This window comes from Mastigoproctus giganteus, chromosome 8 (genome assembly GCF_048544385.1).
Source record: "Mastigoproctus giganteus isolate SK-2022 chromosome 8, ASM4854438v1, whole genome shotgun sequence".
Taxonomy (NCBI): domain Eukaryota; kingdom Metazoa; phylum Arthropoda; class Arachnida; order Uropygi; family Thelyphonidae; genus Mastigoproctus; species Mastigoproctus giganteus.
The window spans coordinates 31,596,702-31,618,261 of NC_143582.1; the positions used below are offsets into that span (position 1 = coordinate 31,596,702).

Consider the following 21,560-nt stretch of genomic DNA (forward strand, 5'->3'; position numbering starts at 1 on the left):
TTCAGTGACTAGGACCTTTAAAAAAAAAAACATTGTATGGGGATATTGCGCTAGAATTGGAAAAGCCAAAATGGTGGGCGAACAGCGTAATTTAGATACGGTTATTTTTGGCGTGTGGGGCATTCGCTTGCATACAGATAGAGTTGGGTAGGGAGAATGAAGATTGGGGGGATAAAGACAGAAGAATGGGGTCAATAAGGAAGACGACCCCAGGTGGAATCAGTGGGTAATGCCCATGCCCCACCAGAGGGAAGAGTGGGATCGGCGAGGAGGGAAGGAGACAGAAAAGCCGTCACTTCACCCCCGCGAGGGTGAAGGAAGGGCCGAACAAGGGAGCCGGCTCAGATCGCCAACATGGCGTGTATGCAGCAAAGCTGTGGCTTCGTCAGGTCCTTGACAGTGTCCCGTCCAATAGTTGACTGATTTGGGATAGGATCCCGTCTACTGCTGGTCCAATAATCAGGATGTCAGTGTGGGATGGTGTCACTAATGGGATCTAGATCTCATCCAGTAACGTCCTAGTCATTGTTGTCCGTTTCAGTTGTCAGAGTTCCAGTGTCTAGTCTAGGGAAGTTGTGGTAGTGCTCGTAGTCTTCTGAACAGTTCGTGGGCAAATTGCGAGAGGGCTCTGTAGTACTCCTCCTCCAACAGTCAAGGTAATCGCGATCCTTCGGGTTGAAACATATTTTTGTTATAAAGTGACATCTTATATCCTCAAAGAGGGGGCATTCATGCATCAGGTGTGTCCATGTCTGATTTTCACCGCAGTGGCATAGTGGTGATTCTTTTATTCCGAAGGTCGAAAGTGTGGCATTAAAGGAACCGTGTCCCGTTAGAAGGAAGGTGGTGTAGAGCCCCCGGTGAGAACCAGGCCGGCTGGTGGGGGTAGACTTGGGTAACGTCCGGGATAAATTTCCGGGTTATGGCGCCTTTAGTTGATTCTACCCATCGGGACTGCCAGGTTTGCCGGAGATGGTTGATAAGACGTTTTTTCTCTATGTTGCTGTTGTTGGCTGGATCGGTAGAGAAGCCGATGCAGGATACACGTTTACCTCTGGACAGTTGAAAGAGCATGCCGCAGCGGATAATTTCCAGGTCCAGGGGGAGTGATTCTGCGAGGGCCTGCAGCGCATGAAAGCTGACAGTGCAGCACGCTCTTGTGATGGTGAGCAAGATGCTACGCTGTATTGATTCTAATTTCCTTTTGTTGACAGCCTTGGTTGCTTTGTTGTACCAAATCCCTGCAGCGTATGAGACAGCAGGGATGAAAAGAGAGACAGGGTCCTTTTCCTTAGTCCCCAATCTTTTCGTGTGACTCTTGCTATGAGGGCTGAGTAGTTCCTGATCTTTCTCTGGAGATAGACGAGGTGTGGGGAAAAGGATGTTTTTATCCAATACGATTCCGAGGTATTTTAGTTCTGTAGTTAGTTTAATCGTGGTTCCTTCTATTTTGATTTGTGGTGGCCTCGTGTCGAGAGAACCCTTGAGGAGTAGTGTATAGTGTTTTTAGGGTCTAACGGCACCAGGAGTTCCCCCCATCTCCGCGTAATATACATTGTGGTGTAATACAGAACACTGTAGAAGCCAGAGGTTTAAAAGTGTATGGATATTGTGGTGTGTAATGTTTTGTACCGTTGTTCATCTGGTCTTTTAGCCGTTGGGTCTCAAATGAAGCCCAGTAAATGGATCCTGCTTTGCAGTTTGCGCACACTGGTCGGGTGGTTTTATTAGGGCAGGAGTTGTAGTTGTGGCTTATGTCTGCACAGTGCCCACAAGTTGGGGAGGTTTGTGGTTGCACACACGTATGTGTGGTATGGCCGAATCGGCAACACCGGAAGCATTTGGGCACAGCCACGTGCTCTCTAAAGCGGTGGCTGCCCCATTTGATATAAATCCTTGTCTGTTGGCTGATTATCTTCCAGGCTCTTGGGGCTAACTCAATCACCCAGTTTGTGGCGTTACCGTTTCTGGGCTTTGTCTGGTATTTAGGTGTGATTAGCATCAATGGGTCAATATCTGGAATGTCGTGCTGCAGGTTTCTTCTGTAGATTTCGTCCTGTAGTTGGGTTGGAGAGAGGTCACTTACAGTGTCGTAAACTACAATACTCGGTCCCTTTCTCTTGGGGATCTCTGCATGGAGACCCAGGGAGGGCACTTTCTGGTTTTCAATGATTTTATTCGCCTCTTCCTGTGTCTCAGTTTCAATAATAACGCCGACGTTGCGAGTCTTCCTCATCGATTTTATTCTGGTGGTTTTAAAATCTTCACCAAGGTTAGTAATTACCGAGTTTTTCACCTCTTCGCTTGTATGGTGAGTCTCTGGTGTGGCTGGCCTTAAGATGACCAGATGTGGGCATGTTTTAGTAGGTTAGGGGCCCCTTCTTCCTGCTGGGGGCAGCAGGAATCGGCTGTTGCTCTATTGTTGTGGTCCTCAGCGCTTGGGCGTATGTGGGGACGCGCTGTGGCATTTTGTTCGCCCCACAATCAATATAAGCCTGGAGCTTTGCTGTTGCCCTTTCACTCTCTAGGAAAGTTTCTATCAGGAGTGTATCCAGCTTATTCCACAAGGTGACGATTTGGGCTCTAAGCCCTGTGGTCACCCTATTGGTTTGCTCCTTGAACAGTGTTTCCAGAGCAGCCTTGAGGAACATTGATTTTCCATGTACGGTACACTCTGGCAGGGTGGGATCCAGAGGCAGATCCGGTTGTTTCTCCTCGCTGGCGTCTTTTTGACTTTGCTGGTTGTCGTGTATTTCTTTTGGCTCCTTAGGCTCAGTGTGTGAGCGTGTCTCCCGCTGCAAATTTGGCACTATTCCCTTCCTATTCTTTCTCTTGCTTGTCTGGGGGGCCCCAGAGCGGGGGTCCACCGCTTCATCCTTGTGTTCGATGATAATGGGATCATCGTTTGGGTTTTGCTGCATGGTGTCCTGGTTATTATCAGGTTTTTCCTCCATGTCGGGTAAAATCCGGATTATTGAGCCGATTCGGTTTAACGGGGTTTTGTGGGTTCCCGTGAGAGGGCTCGTCAAAAGGTGCAGATTGTCGCCGGTAGCAGGTCTGTAGGTGGAATAGCGGCTGAACAGTCCATCAGCGAGGTTTTGTGCTGGCCCCCACTGTCCACAGGTGGGGGGGGGAGAACAAACAAATGTTAGAATGCACCTAGAGCAGTGGAATTAGTCTCGTATAGCGTTTTTGGGGCTGCTGAAGATGATGGTGATGCCAAAAACACAATAGAATTCACTGGAGAAGAGTTTGTTCCTCACCATGAAAAGTTTATGGCGGTGGGACTTCACTAAAAACATATTTCTGAGCTGTTTAAGACAGTTAAAAGCCCAAATTGTTGTAGCTCTCTTTCAGCCCCCGAAAAAACACTGTTGGGGCACCCTCCCCAGTCAAGTGCACACTACCAACGTGGCCTCCGCTTTATAATCGGTGCCTCTCTATGGCCCTGCTGCCAGCCACATGGTGACCATTGTAGTCTGGCAAACAAAGGACACAGATAAAAACGCTGGTAATTTGCTAAATTCCCAAAAGTTTCCAAAATTGTCTCACCTCGGGAATTCTCAGATGAATGTCTTTCGACGGGAACACTTTTCTTGGCGAACTAAACACTTAAAACTCATATTTTAACACAAAAATCAGGAGCTCATAAAAACGTGTTTACTCGTAACGGCAGCCATATTGGCCCTCTCTTCCATAGTGCCAAGATGACACTGCTTTACACATTAAGCCAATATGCCACCTCCGCCTGCTGCTGCCCGGCTTCAAGTCGTCCAACGGCCCGCCATCTCAAAGAATCATCGAAGCGACGTTGACTTGCTATCCTGAGTACTGGAGATGTGGCTATCTCATTGAGCAAACAAAAAAAGGGGGGGGGGAAGTGATGTGGTTGCAATCCGTGTTTTTTTAGGCATCAGTAATTTGCATAATGTGCTGTAAGGCGGTAGATCGATTTCTATTGGATACTCAGAATTTGCATGCTTATTATATCAAATACTCGCCTTCAGCGACACTATTCACAAAAAATGTTCATGAAAAACATTTTGTTCTGTTAATTTTGTCGAACAGTGTTTGAGGGGTTAATTCGCTGACTAACGCAAGATTTTATGTTTTCCGTGCGAACTTTCCATAACTGCCACTAGAGGCGCTCTCCCTGATCGCTACTGAGCAGACTCTGTGTGCTCATGCCCGTACTTGTCTTGTCTTGTCTTGCTAACGTTGCTTGAAGAGTTTTTTTTTTTTTTTTTTTTTTTTTAGCCGCGTGTTACTGACGATCGTTTTGAAGAAGGTGTGTTGGACATACAGTGGCGGACTAAGGAAAAATTGGACCATAGGCAAGATTCTCATTTCCCGCCCCCACCTAGGGTTGCCACCTTTCAGAAATTGTAATGGTTAAAAAAGGCCTTCTATTACTAAATATAAAAATACATTTGAACTCTATTATTGAAGTTGCCAGCTTAAATCAAATAGTTCATACCAACGTAGTTAGTTGTTTGGTTTTTAGGAGCATTAGCAACTAAGGCCATATTGCTCCGGGAATATGCGGTGGTCATTTCCTGACCTTTCCGCATTTGGTAGCGATGGGCTCGAACCCCGGTCTAATCAAGAAGTATGTGCTACGCACTGCTGCTCCTTCCCACCTGGCTACGGAGGCGCATACCAACGTACAACAGAGGCATTGATTAAGTAACTAAATCAACTTAATCAATGTGCGACTAGCGCTATCTGGTGAATCATCATGTATACCGCGCCTGACAGTATACAGGATGATTCACCAGATAGCGCGGCGTGCAAGGATGCTTTGATTGACCGGCGCGAAACGTTCCGCTTGTTTCAAGCGGAACATTACAAATTTATTTAAAATAAAATAATGAAAAAATGTATAATAAAACCGTTTTACGGGCCTTAGGCAGTTGCCTAGTCTGCCTAGGCCAAAGTTCGCCGCTGTGAACATACAGATTGAACAGCGACATGTGATTCGTTATTGTGCCAGATGGCACTTAAATACATTGGAAATAGTTAGAGATGAATGAAGCGTATGGTAATTATGTCTTGGTAGGACTGCCTTATTCCGGTGTGAAGTGGTTTCTCCATCAAGACAATGTGGGCCCCATAAGGGTAATGTTGTGCAGGCAGTGATCACTGCCATAGGTTTCGAGGTTCTGCCACATCCCTTTATTCACCGGACTTTTCCCCATGTGATTTCTTCCTGTTTCCACGTCTGAAGAAAGCTCTGAAAGCAAGCGTTTCGTGTCCGATACAACGATGCTCGCAGAACCACAACAGAAGCACTTCGCAGTTTTTCGAAAAATTTCAAGAAGCATTTAATGCGTTGATAGAACGGTGGCGAAAGTGTGTCAAGTTCAAGGGAGAGTATTTCGAGAAGGAGGAATCCACAGAAGATTCAGATGATGACAATTAAGATAAGATCTTGCACTAGTCCGCGAATTAAATGATCACCCCTCATAGTTCATCATGCGTAAACTCTGTATCTCTTTCACTCAAGGTATACTCATCATTCTCTGTCCTTACTTTCCTATGATAATCATCTACTGCTTCAGTCTCTTCGAAATAAATTCTCCAAGTTCTTTCTATTGTAGCATGCCTACCAATAGTTCCGTCTCCTTGAATATCAATTACTGTATACCCTGCCTACTCTATTTTCGTCTTATCCTTGACAATCTTATACACAGAGCCCCATGGGGCCTTCTGTCACGCTTGCCACTTCTGTCAATCTTGCCACGCTTTGATTTTACTTTTAACCCTTTATATTGCTTCCTAATGTTACTGTATTTACTTTTATACCAAGAAGCCACATCCGGAATTCTTAGCCTACGAGACTGTTGGAGCTATCTTTTGGCAACCTGCACCTCTTTTCTCAGTTTAGCGAAGTCCTGGCTGGCTCCACCATGGAACAGGTCGTTCATGATATTCAATTCTTCCCATCGAAACTCTGGAAGCCTCTTGTAATGTATTTGAAGAATTTGTACTTTCTTGTCTAATTCATATTTTGTCTTTCATCTTATCTCACTGTCCATTTCTTCAATAACTTTCCCATGATGAGACTGAGTAAGTCAGCAGTATTGTGTAAAAGTTTATAAAATTTCGCGCGTCATTGTCTCAGTCATTGTAACCACTATGCTTTCTGCAAAGATATGCACCCAGCGTAATGTTAAAATTATAAAAAAATTATTGTATTACTACCAAACTCTAGCAGATGTGTTCTAATTCGTTATTGTTAATGGCTATTTTTCAGAAGGAGCTCCAATAATGAACAAAACAGAAAGAGATGTAGGAATAGGAAAGTTAATTAACGAAATTCTGGGAGCATTAATCCTTGGATATGAACGAAAGATAGAGAAGAGAGCAGACGAGGGAAGTGAAAATTCGTGAGTAAATGTTTCGCATTTTAATGTCTTAAACCTAGAAAGTTATTTTTTATTTTATTTATTTATTATTATTTTTTTTGTTAGTTGTTGGCGCATCGGCTTCTGTGGCCATAATGCACCTACCAAAGTTTTTGCGTTTTACTCTGATCCAAGCCCGAGGCGGGACTAGGAAGTTATAATATAACTTCCTGGGTTCGAGACCTTATGATTATTTCAATGCACTTTTTGGAAAGAACTAAAATTGTGAGATATACTGTATTTTGGAATGTGCTAGAATTGTGTGCGGCGTTAGATTTGAATAATTGTATAGTTCTAGTTTGTACCACCAGATGTAAAACGATTATTTATTAACATTTCACAAAAAGTAAATTTCTATACTTGTATATAATAGTACGAGAGCAGAGCACAGGTGATGAGTTAATTGAAGTGGAGGGGATTGGGTCTATTCCCACCCCTATTTTGACTATTTATTCAAGTAGAATGACTAATGAACGTGGAAATTATGCAAATACAATAACTGATGAGTGTGATAATATTCAAGATGTATATGGTCATTTCTAAATTGCGAAAAAATATCACAAGTTTTCTTTTCGGAGAGGCTAATAAGGTGACTAAAAAAATGGGGATATCATTATGGACAAATGGTATAATTTGGAGACTGTAACAACTGCACTATTGATAGAAAATGAGAGATTAAAAGCCATTGATGAAGAAATTGATAAAAGAGCCCAATTGCTACAAACAGTGTTACAGACTTTATCTATGGTCTCTGGTAAACACATTGAACAGGATGAAGGGAGGTATATACCAAAGTCAGATGTAGATACAGATGAGTTTCTGACGGATAGGTTACATACACAAGAGCCTGTGCGTACCTATGCTGATACTGTGAGGGGGTACTATTGAGAAGGGTGTTTCTCCTAGTGACGTTATTAAAATCATCTAATAATGTTCTAATAATTAGAGCTTCAGATGCTAGTGATTTGAAAACAAGTTCTGATGTGAAAAATGGAGTCACTACAACTCTTAAAAATGATTTGAAGAATGTAAAAGTGAAATCTTTGCGACTTGTTCGTAATCGAGGAGCGGTTGTGGAAACAGCTACGAAATCTGATTTGGACTGCTTGACTTCTACGGCGGCGTTTTCCGAAGCTGGAGTGATCACTGGCGTTCCTCGTAAAGGTAATCCATCAGTCGTAATTTATGATGTCCGACGGGATCTTTGAGAGGAGGATATTGTGGATAATCTTTATAACAAGAATTTCGTAGATTATGGTTTCACATTGGGAGAATTGAAGCAACAAACGTTTTTCGTTTTACTACCCAGGCCAAGTCGTCAAATTTATAAATACGTGTCCTCACTGGACACGTATTTATAAATACGTGTTTGGACAGGTTGTTTTTGATTTGGAGTTCTCATAAGCACCGTCCTTATACGATAGTCACTAAATATTATCTGTGTCTTGGGTATGGACATACTATCCAATATTGTTCGCATGAGTCCCCGTCTTGTGGACATTGTGCTCTTAGTGGGCACTTATTTAATGAGTGTCGATTTAAGGAAGAGCCACCTAGTTGTATCAACTGTAAGAGACGTATGTATGTATTTGTCTTGGGCGGCACGTGGAACGTTAGTTCATCTCCGCCTCGTTTCACTTTTAAATTAGAGGATTCTGCAGAAATGGCCAGAAATGAACAGGCTGTTTGGCTACCCGGAATCAGCAGGTCGGAAACGCGCCGCCACCACCACCACCACGGGAAGGTAGACCAGGGGCAACCAACCGGCGGCAGCAGAAGAGAGGGACGCCAAGAGCTCAACAAAGTACGAGTCAAAAATAGTAAAAAACAAAAAAAAACAAGGTCAAAGAAAATAATTAAGGATAACAGTACCATTCAGCCGACAAAACTTTACACAAGCATTTTAGCCCAGAAGCATGCACAAACCTTATAAACAGTTGAGGTTAAATCCGGTAGTCCTGCAGTCATTAGTAGCAAAGTCACAGTCAATCACCAATAACAAAGTCACGGTCAGTTAACAGTCATCCGAGAAAAGGAGCATAAGATTTTTCATCGCCAAATTGAGTTGTAGTTGTAGGACACTTGTAGAGTTTCAAAAAAAAAAAAAAAAAAAAACACAACACACAGAGCACAAGTCCAGAATTGTAGATCTTGTTGAGAAAATGGACGTCATTGCAGTGAAGGTGAAGAGTCTTGAGCTGAATTTGAAACATTCGCAGTTACAGTCATTGCAGAAAGGATTGCAAGCCCTTTATTGAAAGTTGCCTTAGCAAAATCTTGAAGGAAGGGCGCGGTAACTCGTGGCATTTGATACAAAATTAGGTTCCAATCCTGATGAAAAGTTGGGAATTGCATTCTGCAGAATTATTCGAAATTCATTGTATGAGGGACAAGAGTACAACACGTGCTGCCAATCTTCCACACCGCCACAATGATAGTTCCGTAGGAGACAAGCGAAATTTAAACAGTTTCTTATTTAATGATCCATGTCCTGATATCAAATAGGAGGTAAACAAGGCAAGACTAAACTAGACTGTGGATTTTTTATCCATAAAAGAGTCAACTTCAGAAAAAAACTTACGTGTTACACTGCCCAGTCTTGCGCCATCCCATCTACTCTGCCACAAATTGATCAACTCTTGCCAAATTCTTTGTCGTTCAGCTTTAACATCGACTTGAGGGTTAATAGAAATTCCAAGGATCTCAATGGGAATCTGACGTTTCAAGCGATGACATAAGCCTCTGAAAATTACGTAGAGATCGAGTGGTAACGTCCCAGCTAAAACTTGCAAAGCAGGTGTTGAAACTGTTCGACAAATCTTCAAAATACAAAGTAACATTGTACGATGGATTGACATCAATTTTGATTGAAATTGTACAGTCCGCACCCTATGAAACCAAGCGCCAGCAGCATAGGCAACCATAGGGAGAAACACAGGGTTATATTAGATTCTTAAACATCTAGAAAGACCCCACTCAGTTCTAGAAATTCTGACAAGAGCGCTGGTGAAATTTCCAATCTTAATTCGCAGATTGGATAAATGAGAGAGAAAGTTTAACTTGCTGTCAATAGTTATTCCCAAAAGTTTAATTTCCGTTATTAGAGGTATTTGTGTATTGTTTATTTTAACTCTTGGTGGTCGACGAACGTCCAATTTAGAGCCAAGGATCATAATCTTGGTAGAACTAATTTTTAACTTATTTACAACTGCCCATTGTTGAAGATCAGACAGAACTTTCTCAGCGGATATTTCAATAGAAGATCTTGAATTGCCACCAACAAGGACCGTGAAATCATTCGCATATGCCACGATCTTCACGTTGTCAAAAGTTCGGATAATCCAACCTTGCAGAACAAAGTTCCAGAAAAGTGGTCCCAAAATGGAGCCTTGAGGACACCCTCGAAAGACCTGACGCAAAATTTGTCTGTACTTAGATCTGGCGGTGATAAATCTGTTAGAGAAATAGCTCTTAATTAGAAGATAAAGTTGCTGGGAACATTCGGCATGACGTAAACGTTCGAGGGCACTTTCCGACCAAAGGGAATCAAAAGCACCCTCGAAGTCATTAAAGATAGCAAGAGTATACTTGAAACTGGAGTGTTCAACAGAAGAAATGAAGTCAACAAGGGCGTCCTCGCAGGACCTTCCAGGAGTGAATCCGTATTGATTAGGCGCAATTAGTCTCCGTCCCAATAACAAGTTGTTTAATCGCAGGGCAATTAAAGGTTCTAATAGCTTACCAAGGTTGGCCAATAAGGCTATAGGCCGATAAGACCTCGGTTCCTGAGGGGGCTTGTCTGGTTTCCTAATCAGCTTGATAAAGGCAGTCTTCCACAAATCCGGAAAAGTCCCAGCATCTAAACATTTATTGAAAAGTTATATAAGTATACTGGGCTTAACCTTGGCGAGCCGTACAATAAAGGTACTCTCCAGCATGTCCATCCCCGGGCATTTCTTAACTTTCACTTGTTTGATCGCTTTGTATGTTTCCAAGTCTTCAATTAAGACTGGGCCTAAAAGGCTCAGTCTTAATTGGAGAAACATACAGAGAATTGGCAGAACGAATATTAGTGTGAAAATCAGAATCGGAGCATACATTGTTCTGTAGAAAAAGATTATCTAGAATAATGTTTACAGAATCCGTCCAGTTAGTGGTCTCCAAACCATTGTATACGATCGATCCATACAATTCTTGTGTAAATAATTTATTTCTTACAATTTTATAAAGTAGCCCCCACGGGTCTGCATTACCAGAGTTTTACACAAATTCTGTCCAAGTTTCCTTCTTCCTGGTAGCAATTGCCTTCGCATAACGTTTCTTGAGATCAACGTAACAATTATAAAAGATGCGAACATCAACCTGAGACAAATGACGAATTCGCTGATAGGTGCGTCGAGCGTGGTGGACCTGTTTTCGAAGCGAAGATAATTCTGACGACCACCAGGAACAAGTTCTGGAATTGACACGTTTTTTCCTTGATAATTTATATGATGCATTAATCAGAATTTTTTGAATCTGTGTCGCAGTTTCAGACACAGGCACGTCGTCAAAATGAGAGTTAGTCAGTTTGGAGAAATCATCATTTATAGAGTATTCAAATATGTCCCCAATTAATATTATAAATTGACGTAGCGTGTAGAGTGTGTTTAGTGTCAAACGGCACCAGGGGTTTCCCCCATCTCCGCGGGCTATACATTGTGGGTGTGAAACAGAACACTGTCAATGCCAGAGGTTTAAAAGTGTATGGATTTTGTACATGTGTAGTGTCGTGTACCGTTGTTCCTCTGGTCATTTAGCCGCTGGACCCCTAATGGGACCCAACGTTGTCCACACTCTGCCTCGTGGAGGCAGACCAGGTACACCAGTATTATAGTTATTTACTCTGGCAGGTCCTGCCACCTAATTTCCTGAGATTTCAGTGGCAAGGACCTTAAAAAAAATAAATAAAATAAATAAAAAAATAATAAAAAAAATAAAAATAAATAAATAAATAAATAAAATAAAAATAATAATAATAAAAAAAAACAAAAAAAAAAAACGTTATAGTTATGGGTCAGCCATAAGAAGTACTATTTATGCAAATAAATGTTGTTAAGTTTTTGGGTGTAGGGCTCAAGCAATTTAACAATGGTTCAGACACTAGTAATTATAATTAAAAGAGAGAGAGGGGTGGGGAGACTGAAGACTGATTTTTTTTTTTTTTTTTTTTTGGTAGTTGTTGGCGCATCGGCTTCTGTGGCCATATTGCACCTCCCAAGGTTTTTGCAGTACTTTGATCCAAGCCCGAGGCGGGAATCGAACCCGCGACCTTTGGGTTGCCGGACAGGTACTTTACCCACTCGGCTAGCCTGGTCGGCACTGAAGACTGGGGGGAAAAGACAGAAATAAGGTGTCCATAGAGAAGATGACCCCCAAATCAGTGGAGCAGGCCCATGCCCCACCAGAGGGAAGAGAGGGGCGGCGAGGGGAGGAGGAGACCAGAAGTCACCTCCCCCTCCCGCCCAGGGAGTGGAGGCAAAGGGCCACGCAAGGGAGCGTGGCTTAAAAAAAAAAAAAAAAAAAAAAAATTCTATAGAGTCCCAAAGGAAGGTCTTGTATCAGTCCAAGAATGGTTAGTTTAGTCGTGGTGCCTGTTCTTGATCCCTGTAGATAGCAATAAGTGTCCTCCTTCGGGTGAACAGTCCCTGGGCGAATTTTGTCAACTCCTTATACTCCTCTTGCGAGTCCAACAGGTTTGATTCCCTGTCGCGAGGGAAATAAGTCAGCTTTGTCATCAGGAGGCAGCGGAGATCCTCATAATTTTCACAGTTGTACATTATGTGAGACCATGTCTCCACTAGGAAAGAATATCAGCACTCAGTAAGGGACGGTACATGTCCCGAGTACTTACTGGCATTACAGACGGCACGGCACGATTAAAGACCGCCGATGAATAATAATTATAATAATAACAATACAAGTTTTATTCCCGAAGATGGAGCTAATGATTCGCTTGTTGATTCTCTTGCGTCTTTGCTTGCTGGTATTAGGATTATGCAAACAGTCAGCGTTCTAGAGTAGTATCGGACGAAATTCGAGTGGCTGCTGAGCAAAATGCTATTGTTATTATTGCAATTCAAGAGCCTTATACTGTTAAAGTGCAACCTGGATATACTGCAAAGGTAACGGGATTTCCACTTACTGCCCGTATAAGTCAACCGGCCTCTGAGGAAAACATGCATTGTGGTGTTAAATAATCAGCTTGATATCACTATAATCAATGGTTTATGCAATAGAATGGCTACTTGTATTTTGGTTACATATTTGAATTTGAATTTTTATCTAATTTCCCTGTATTATCCTCCATCAGAAGATTTTAATTTATCCTTGAATTATCTAGAAACAGCTCTAAATTTCTTGGGTCCACAGAATGTCTTAATAACTTCTGACGTAAATGCTAAATATCCACTTTGGTTTAGTAACGGAAGTGATCGTCGTGGTCATATGTTGGAGGAATTTATTATTAATAACAACTTAAATGTAATAAACCTACCTCAAGTAGTAACCACCTTTTCCAGCTATGTTGGAGAATCAAATATTGATGTGACATTAACTAATTTTCATTTCATTTCTTCGGGAGGCAACTAGAGGGAGGAATACTCTTGATTTGATTATCAGCAGTGATTCTTCATGCATTAAGAATCTGCAGATAAATGAACCACTAGGTGGCAGTGATCACAGTGTGTTGAAGTGGGATTTACTCAAAGAGGTAACTACCATTAGGGGTAAAGGGAAGGGTTATTGCTTCCGTAAAGGCGACTACGATGGACTGAGACAGTATTTAAATTCTATACAGTGGGACCAACTGATGATGTTACCAACAGCAAATTCAAAATGGGAAGCATTCAAAGAACTTATCTTGGAAGCTACTAGGCTTTACATACCAACTAAGAAATATTGTTCAAGGTTTAGGCCAAAATGGATGTCAGATGAACTAATGAGGCATATGGCAAAGAAGAAAAATGCATGGGATACTTACAAATTAACACATGACACAGAAGCCTATGATAGATACAAGTTGATATGCAACCAAGTTACAAAGGAGGTTAGGCAGGCGAAGGCAGATTACGAGAAATCTTTGGCAAGGGATGCAACGAAAAACAGCAAAGAGTTCTTTACTTATGTAAACTCTAGAAGGAAGGGGATGAATCAGATTGGTCCACTTGATATTGATGGGTCAACTGTTGATGATCCTGCTCAGGTAGCTAACAAACTAAATGAATATTTTACATCGACATTCACACATGAGGAGTTATTCAGCGAGGGGAATGCCAGAGGTGTATTCCACTCTAGCATGAAGCTACAGAATCTTGAAATAACTGGGAGTAAAGTGGAGGAGAAACTGTTGAAGATAAACACAAGAAAGGCACCTGGGGTGGATGGGATCTATCCAGTTATATTAAAGGAGGCAGCAAAGGAAGTAAGCAAACCCTTAGCCATAATTATGAGAGCTTCCTTGGACTCAGGGGAGGTACCCACTGACTGGAAATGTGCAAATGTGACCCCAATTCACAAAGGAGGATCAAAGGCTGACACAAGTAATTATAGACCTGTGAGCTTAACTTCTGTTCCAGGAAAATTAATGGAGGCACTGGTTAAAGAAGCACTGCAGGATCATTTAAACAAGACTTCAGTTATAGCTCAGACACAGCATGGTTTTGTTAAGGGGAAGTCTTGCCTGACCAACTTGATTGGATACTATGATGCAGTCACAAAAGAACTGGATGCAGGGAATAACTTTGATATTATATACTTGGATCTTAGAAAGGCTTTTGATACTGTTGCACATGGAAGACTGCTACACAAATTGGAGCAGTGTGACATTGGAGGCAAATTGCTGCTATGGATAAAGGGGTGGTTGAGGGGGTGAAGACAGAGAGTGGTAATCAATGGACACTGCTCATCGTGGACTAATGTTATTAGTGGAGTCCCTCAGGGCTCAGTGTTGGGTCCATTATTGTTTTCTGTATTTATTAATGATATTGATGATGGTATATCAAGCTTAATGTCCAAGTTTGCAGATGATACAAAGGTTGGCAGGGTTGTCAAGGACACTACTGACACTATGCTGCTGCAACAGGATCTGGAAAGGTTGAGCAGATGGGCTGAGAGGTGGCAAATGAAGTTTAACATTGACAAATGTAAAGTACTACACATGGGGAACAGCAACCCCAGAGCAACGTATCAACTCTGTGGTACTGCACTGACAGTGGTAGAGAATGAAAGGGACTTGGGGGTGGTTGTGCAGGCAGATATGAAGTTCTCTGAGGAGTGCAGACGGGCTGCAAGAGTAGCTCATGGAGTATTGTCAATGATATACAGGAATTTTTCCAGCAGGAATAATCACCTCCTTATCCCTGCTGGAAAAATTCCTGTATATCATTGACAATACTCATTGACAGTACTCTAGGCCACACCTAGAGTACTGTATACAGGTCTGGAGGCCTCATTTCAAGAAGGATGTAGAGCTGCTGGAACGAGTACAGAGAAGGGCAACAAGATTAGTGAATGGAACAAAGGGGTGCTCTTACGAAGAAAGGCTTAAGTTTTGCAAATTACAGTGTCTGGAGACTAGGCACCAGCGAGGTGATCTGATAGAGGTGTATAAAGCCTTGAATGGTTTAAGCATGCTCAATGCTGATGGGATTCTTCCTCTAGCTCAGAAAAATCACCTGAGAGGGCATAAATTCAAATTGAGGAAAGACAGATGTAGGATAGACATGCGGAAATTTGCCTTTAGCCAGCGGGTGGTTGGTTGGTGGAACAGATTCCCATCCCTTGTGGTGGAGGTTGATAGCCTAAATAAGTTTAAGGCTCAGCTGGACAGGTATTTTGAACGAACAGAGGGGTGAAGTAGAAGTGGAGTTTTTTTTTTGGTTTTTTTTTGGCTGATGCTGCATAAGCTTGCTTTCTTGCATCAAATGCCTCTACTAATGCTAATGCTAATAATGCTAATTTTAAAGCAGTTGTTCGTGATTTGGTGGTGATTACTGATTGGACAACAAGTGATCATCGGGTTCTAATTTTTGTTGTTACTGATTTTTCTAAACCTGGAGATTAATTTTTACTACAGCCAGCTTTAGTCAGATTTTCCATAAATCACGTAAACTGGGAATTATTTGACTCCATTTGTTCAGATTTCCCAAGACAAGACTTTTCGGCTCTTCGCTCTTTTACGGCTACTGGAATTGCTACCTTATTACTTAAGGCTTCATACAAATCGGCTAGCAAGAAAAAGATTAATTTAAAGAACTGTTCCTGGTGGACCTCAGAATTGTCTTCTTTAAGGAAAAAGGTACATCAAGCCCGTCGAAAATATCAGCGTCGACGTAGGGATTGGCATTCTGATGAAGTAGCTTATTTTTACTCTCAATATATTTCACTCAAACAACATTACGAAAAGCTATTGCCACACATAAGCGGGAAACATGAAAGGAGTTTGTTCATAGTGCAGGTAATGATAATCCTTTGGGTCTTATTTATAAGATAGCTCGTAATACGATTCATTCTTTAGATGTATACGGGACTGTGAAGGAAGATTTTCTGGAGACTACTGATTGGAGGAACCCAGTTGATGTTATTCTTGTCAGACTATTCCCGGTGGATGATTTAACTATTGATTCTGTTCTAAATTCAAATATTCCAGTTGCGAATTCGCTTTATACCACCGATATCCAGATAGAAGAATTTACCATTGATGAATTAACTTCTGTTGCTAAAAAGATTAATATTAAGAAATGTCCAGGGATAGACCTGGTTGAAAATACATTTATTTTGCGATTTTTCAAATTGCGTCCACAAGTGCTGCTTTTGCTTTTTAACAAATGTCTCCAAGAAGGTTTCGTTCCTGATATGTGAAAAATTGCACTTTTAAAACTGATTAAAAAAACAGATAAACCAACATTAAATCCTAGATCTTATAGCCTTATTGCACTTTTGTCAAATCTTGGGAAGTTGCTAAAGCGTCTAATGACTCTTCTTCAGTCGAAAAATATGGTGTCCTCTAATCAATATGGATTCTTTGTGGAAAGTCCTATGAAGATGCACTTGTTGAATTTGTTCGCAGCATTGAGAGTTCATCATCAGAGTACACGTTAGCTTCCTCTGTTGATTTCGAGGGCGCTTTTGACTCCTACGGTAGCAAAGTGCTCTGGAACGGTTACGATCAGCTGGATGCTCTCAGCAACTATACCACCTGTTCACGAGCTATTTCAATAATCGTCATATTTCAGTGAAATCTAAATTTCAGGAGGTGTCTAGAGAAGGTTCACGAGGGTGTCCCCAGGGGTCTATCTTGTGGCCTCATATGGAATACGATGTTACAGGATTGGATTTCCCGTTGTTTCAGTAGTACTAAAATCATCGCTTATGCTGACGATCTGCTATCGAAAATAATGTCAATGATGTTTTACAAAATTTATTTCAATGGACAGTGGATTATAAATTGACAATAAGTTCGTTTAAGACTAAAATGATGATCCTTGGATCACATTTAAACCCTCACGACCCCTTTTAGTGAAGATTAATAATAACAAGATTCCACTTATCTCTGAAACTAAATTACTTGGGATTACAATAGACTCAAAGCTTAATTTTGTCTCTCATTTAAATAATGTAACAACAAAGATCAGAAGATTCACTGGTGCTATTGTAAAAATTTCTCGTTCAGACGGGGGACTTTCTAAACGTACCATGAGAATCTGTTATAACGCCGTATTCCTTCCTATGGCCACTTACGCTGCAGTTTTCACAGGGTTAGAACTGTTAAATTTCGATTTAAGTTGGCTACTATGCAACGTACAATATTATTATGTATGTTAAGAGCTTGTCGTACTGTTTAAACTTCTGCACTGCAGGTTCTTGTAGGTGCATTGCCATCGGACCTTCGTGTAGCTTACAGAGGTCTTTGTTATAGGTTAAAAAAACAACTATCAACTGAATTTATGGGTTTGGTTCTGAATATTCATTCAGATATCAAGCAAGAACGTAATCGTTTGTGGAATGAAATGACAAATCTGTGGCAGACCCGCTGGGATACGTCATCTGTTGGATCTGTTACTAGAACTTTTTTCCCTGAGGTGATATTTTGTGTAAAGCAGAAACCTGTTTGGTTCTCTTTAGACTTGTGTACTTCCTTCCTATTAACGGGACATGGATCTCCTAACGGAAAACTAGGTTGTTTTTCGTTTGTCTTTCTGGGTCGAAGCTTGTCAACGGGGAAAATGAAAATTGGAGCCACATTTTATTTCATTGTCCGCTATACAATGACTTTAGAGATATTCTTCGTTCGTCAGTTTCTACACTCTCATGGGCATGAAACTTTGCTGGTGGGAGACAAGAATTGTGATGTTGCTCTTCAGCAGTTTGCATCTAATGTTTTCACAAGAAGAAGAATTAGTATACGGCTACAAATAATTCATTCTACTCCTTTGGCTGGTTGAGCTACTTAATAGGGAGCAACATTTCTTAGTTAGTTGTTGTGCACATTGTGTATTAGGGAGCCAGTAGATGCCTTGGGATGCCATTTACATAAATGGTTTGACTGACTTTGAACTTGAACTGAACTGTATACATTTTGATTGACTTTGATCTGGCTTGTGATATAGAACATTGTACTTTACAAGCTCAGGATACTTATATGGAGCAGTATAACTTAAGCCATCTGTTTATTTGTACAAAGCCTGGTTTGATGATAAGGTATTGTCTATCGTGAAGGATGTTAACTGTTATAGGAGCTACGAATATGAAGTATAATGTTTTATTTATTATTATTTATTAATTTATGTTATTATTATATTTATTTATTTATTTATTTATTCTTATATTTTTTATTTTATTCATTTATTTTTATTTTTTTAACGCCACGGGAACTTTTTTCCCTCCTCTGGAGTGGGCCCCCAGAGGAATCTGGCCCATCTTTTGCCAACAATCAGATGGGTCTGAGTCTGGAATTGAGACAGCGCGAGCGCCATTGGGACTCGCCCACCTTATCTTGATGTGGACGAGTACCCAGAATCATCGGTCCAGATGACTGATGCTTCTGGGTAGCCAAGTGGCCAGACACAACAGCAGAATACACGCAAACATACACTACTCATTTCTGGCCCTTCTACAGTGGTACTGTTCTTCACAGAGATACGAGGCGGAGATGAACTGACGTTCCAGGTGCCGCCCACTACAAACACACATGTCGACATGTATACTTGTATATAGTCTTCGCTGGTAGCACAGATGTTATGATCATTGTCTTCCTACTCACCGGATGGAAAAGGCCCAGGATCAAATCCCGTCCATGACGCGAGGAACTTTACTGGGCATTTTTCACTCCGTAGCTGAATTAGTCGATCTCAGGCGTACACAGGTTCGTGGATAGTTAAAGGTTCCAACCCGAAAACTCTGGTTTTACGTCCAGACAAACAAATGCAGTTGGATGGATGAGGTTGTTCTCGGGTAATCCTAATATGACAACTTTTTTAAAATTTACTTATATACAACTTTGAGTTGAACATGTGTAAATTGTTGATTCTAGACAAGCTATCCATACACTGATTGCACTGTTGAAACCAGAGCGTTTGCACCGGGGGTGGGGGGGGAATGTAAACTTCGGGGATACATGTAGTATATTTTTTATTATTATTTAATATTTGCAACATATATATATATATATATGTGACAAAAAATAATCTGTATATATATATATATATGCATAAATATAAATATATAGATTATGTATATTTATGAATGTTATAATAGGAGAATATGAGAAAACAAAATTGAAAACAAAAGGAAATATTTATTATTTAACATCTAAATACTAATAGTCAGTTCACAAAAACTAATTAATCACCGATTAAAATTTGCAAAAAAATATATATATATGTACAAATTATAATCAAGCATGCAAGTACTGTATTGTATACTGAATTAGGAGTATAGCCAGGGTGGCTCGTCTATAGGCACTTCAGTACCCCCAGCTATTTAAATCTAGATATACAGTGAACGGAGTTATATGAAATTTTGTTAAGAACAATGCAACTCAATGAATATTTTTATTAACAGGACCTGCATATAGTATGCGTGCATCCTCTATCATTTCAATGATAAACGAATAAAAGCACGAAATCGTTTGCAATTTTGAAGTTTAATTAACCGTAGGCCTCACCGTGCCCCAAGCAGTTCATTTTGTATTCCAGCGAATATTTGGTAGTTGGTTGCCATTGGCAAATAGCATATCGGCAGATTGCCAGTATACATTTTTTATAGGTGAAACCAATCAAAGTCACTGTAAAGCGCGCGGTGCAAATTTCATCGTTAACTAATGATGGGTGTGTAGCCACAATGTCAGTGTCTTTTTTGTTATTCGCCCGAATTCCTATTAATTAACTAAATAATATCAGTGTTAAGTCAATACTCAGCATTCAACAGTGTAATTATGTGATTAGAGCTTAATTGCGAATTGAGCTTGAACTTGGAAAGTTGAAGTTATATCATGAGGTGGTGTAAGTAAAACATTATTTCTATGACACACGATTTTGTGAAATTTGATTTGATCATGGCCTCCATGCTTTCCCATGAAGTAAATCGCGTGACAGTGAACAAACCTCAGCAACTTAGTTTTTTACAATTATCTCTCCAAGAAAAAATATGCAATTGAAAAAGAAGGCTGCCCCACACCAAAGATTGAAATTTCTCAGCGGAGAATAATAATAAGAAATATATTCGCAGTTTTAAAACTGAATGGTTCCAAAGGAAAAGTTGGCTTTGTGGTTGTGAAGTTAAAAATGCATTGTTTTGTTTTCCATGTTTACTGTTCGGAGGTGACTTAACGTGGACAAAAAAGTGGCTTTACAAACATGAACAGAATGAAAGAAAAAACTGTAAAACATGAGAGTTCGAAGAAACATATTGATAATGTGATTTCACTATCGCTTTTAGGAAGCGTAAATATTAAAGAACAGCTTAGTGCGGGCCTACAGACTTTCGATCTGCAAAGTTACCAAGAATCGTGAGATATCTAAATAATATACAGTACTGCATTAAATTTTGTGGACAGTTTGAAATTCCTTTATGTGGACATGACGAAAAAGACGATTCTAAAAATCCAGGAGTATTCAGAGGATTAATAAATTTCGCCTGTAAATTAGATTCTTATTTAAAGAACCATTTAGAAAATAATGCAACATTTAAAGGCATTTCAAAAACTATTCAGAATGACATTCTTGACTGTTTCTGCAAATATGCCGGGATGAAATAAAAAGAGAAATTAAAGAAGCTTCATTCGTAGCTGTCATGGTTGATGACACAACATATGTTTCAGAACATATACAAATGATATTTGTTCTGAGCTATGAACTGGATGGAGACATTTTTGAGCGTTTTTAGGGTTTTTTCACTCCGGAAACCAAACAGCAGACGGAATATCGAAGTGTATTCTAGATTAGTTAGACATAATCCTCGAGGGAAATATTCAAAAACTGGTTGCTCAGACTATATAAGTGTTGACATAGGTGAGAGATATTCTTTTACAATGCAATAAATTGCTGCTAAATTGTTTAACAAGGAGAACTTAGTTATTTTTCGTACGAAAATGCCCATGGAAGAGGTACGGGAGACCATGAGGCATATCCCATGATTGAAAGAGAAAAACTTCTTACGGAATTACAAGTTTTTTATAGCAGACATGATCTACACAATTATTGCAAATTAACTGACTTGTTGAAATTTATCTCAGAAAATAATCTAACTGAAGTTCTTGGTGAACTTACAAAACTGATAAAAGTTCTTTTAACCATTCCGATGACTACCTGAAAGCCCGAACGCTGCCATTCGACATTAAAAAGAATGACATTTTTAAGGAGCACTATAAATCAGGAAAGGCTAACTGCTCAAGCAATGCTTTCAATAGAGAAAAGCTTGGTCAACAGTGCACCAAACTTGAATGAAAAAGTTATTAATCTATTTTTAACAAATAAAAACCGAAGAATGGATTTTGTTTTTAAATAAAAGTTAAAGTCTGGTAATGGTAAATGTCTAGTTAATATTTTGTAGTATTTTTAACTTGTTTATTATTATTACTGTGCATGTCTACGTGTCTTATAACCAAGGCAATTT

The 21,560-nt window shown here is 40.3% G+C and overlaps 1 protein-coding gene across 1 annotated transcript in view; it reads left to right on the forward strand.

The window, feature by feature from the left end:
- Positions 1–21,560, forward strand: part of LOC150081419 (uncharacterized) — a 97,326-nt gene that overhangs the window by 74,479 nt on the left and 1,287 nt on the right. The window contains exon 3 of the mRNA XM_090380195.1: positions 6,257–6,389. Within this exon, the coding sequence (XP_090236321.1) occupies positions 6,257–6,389 (133 nt within the window). The remainder of the gene's footprint in view (positions 1–6,256; positions 6,390–21,560) is intronic.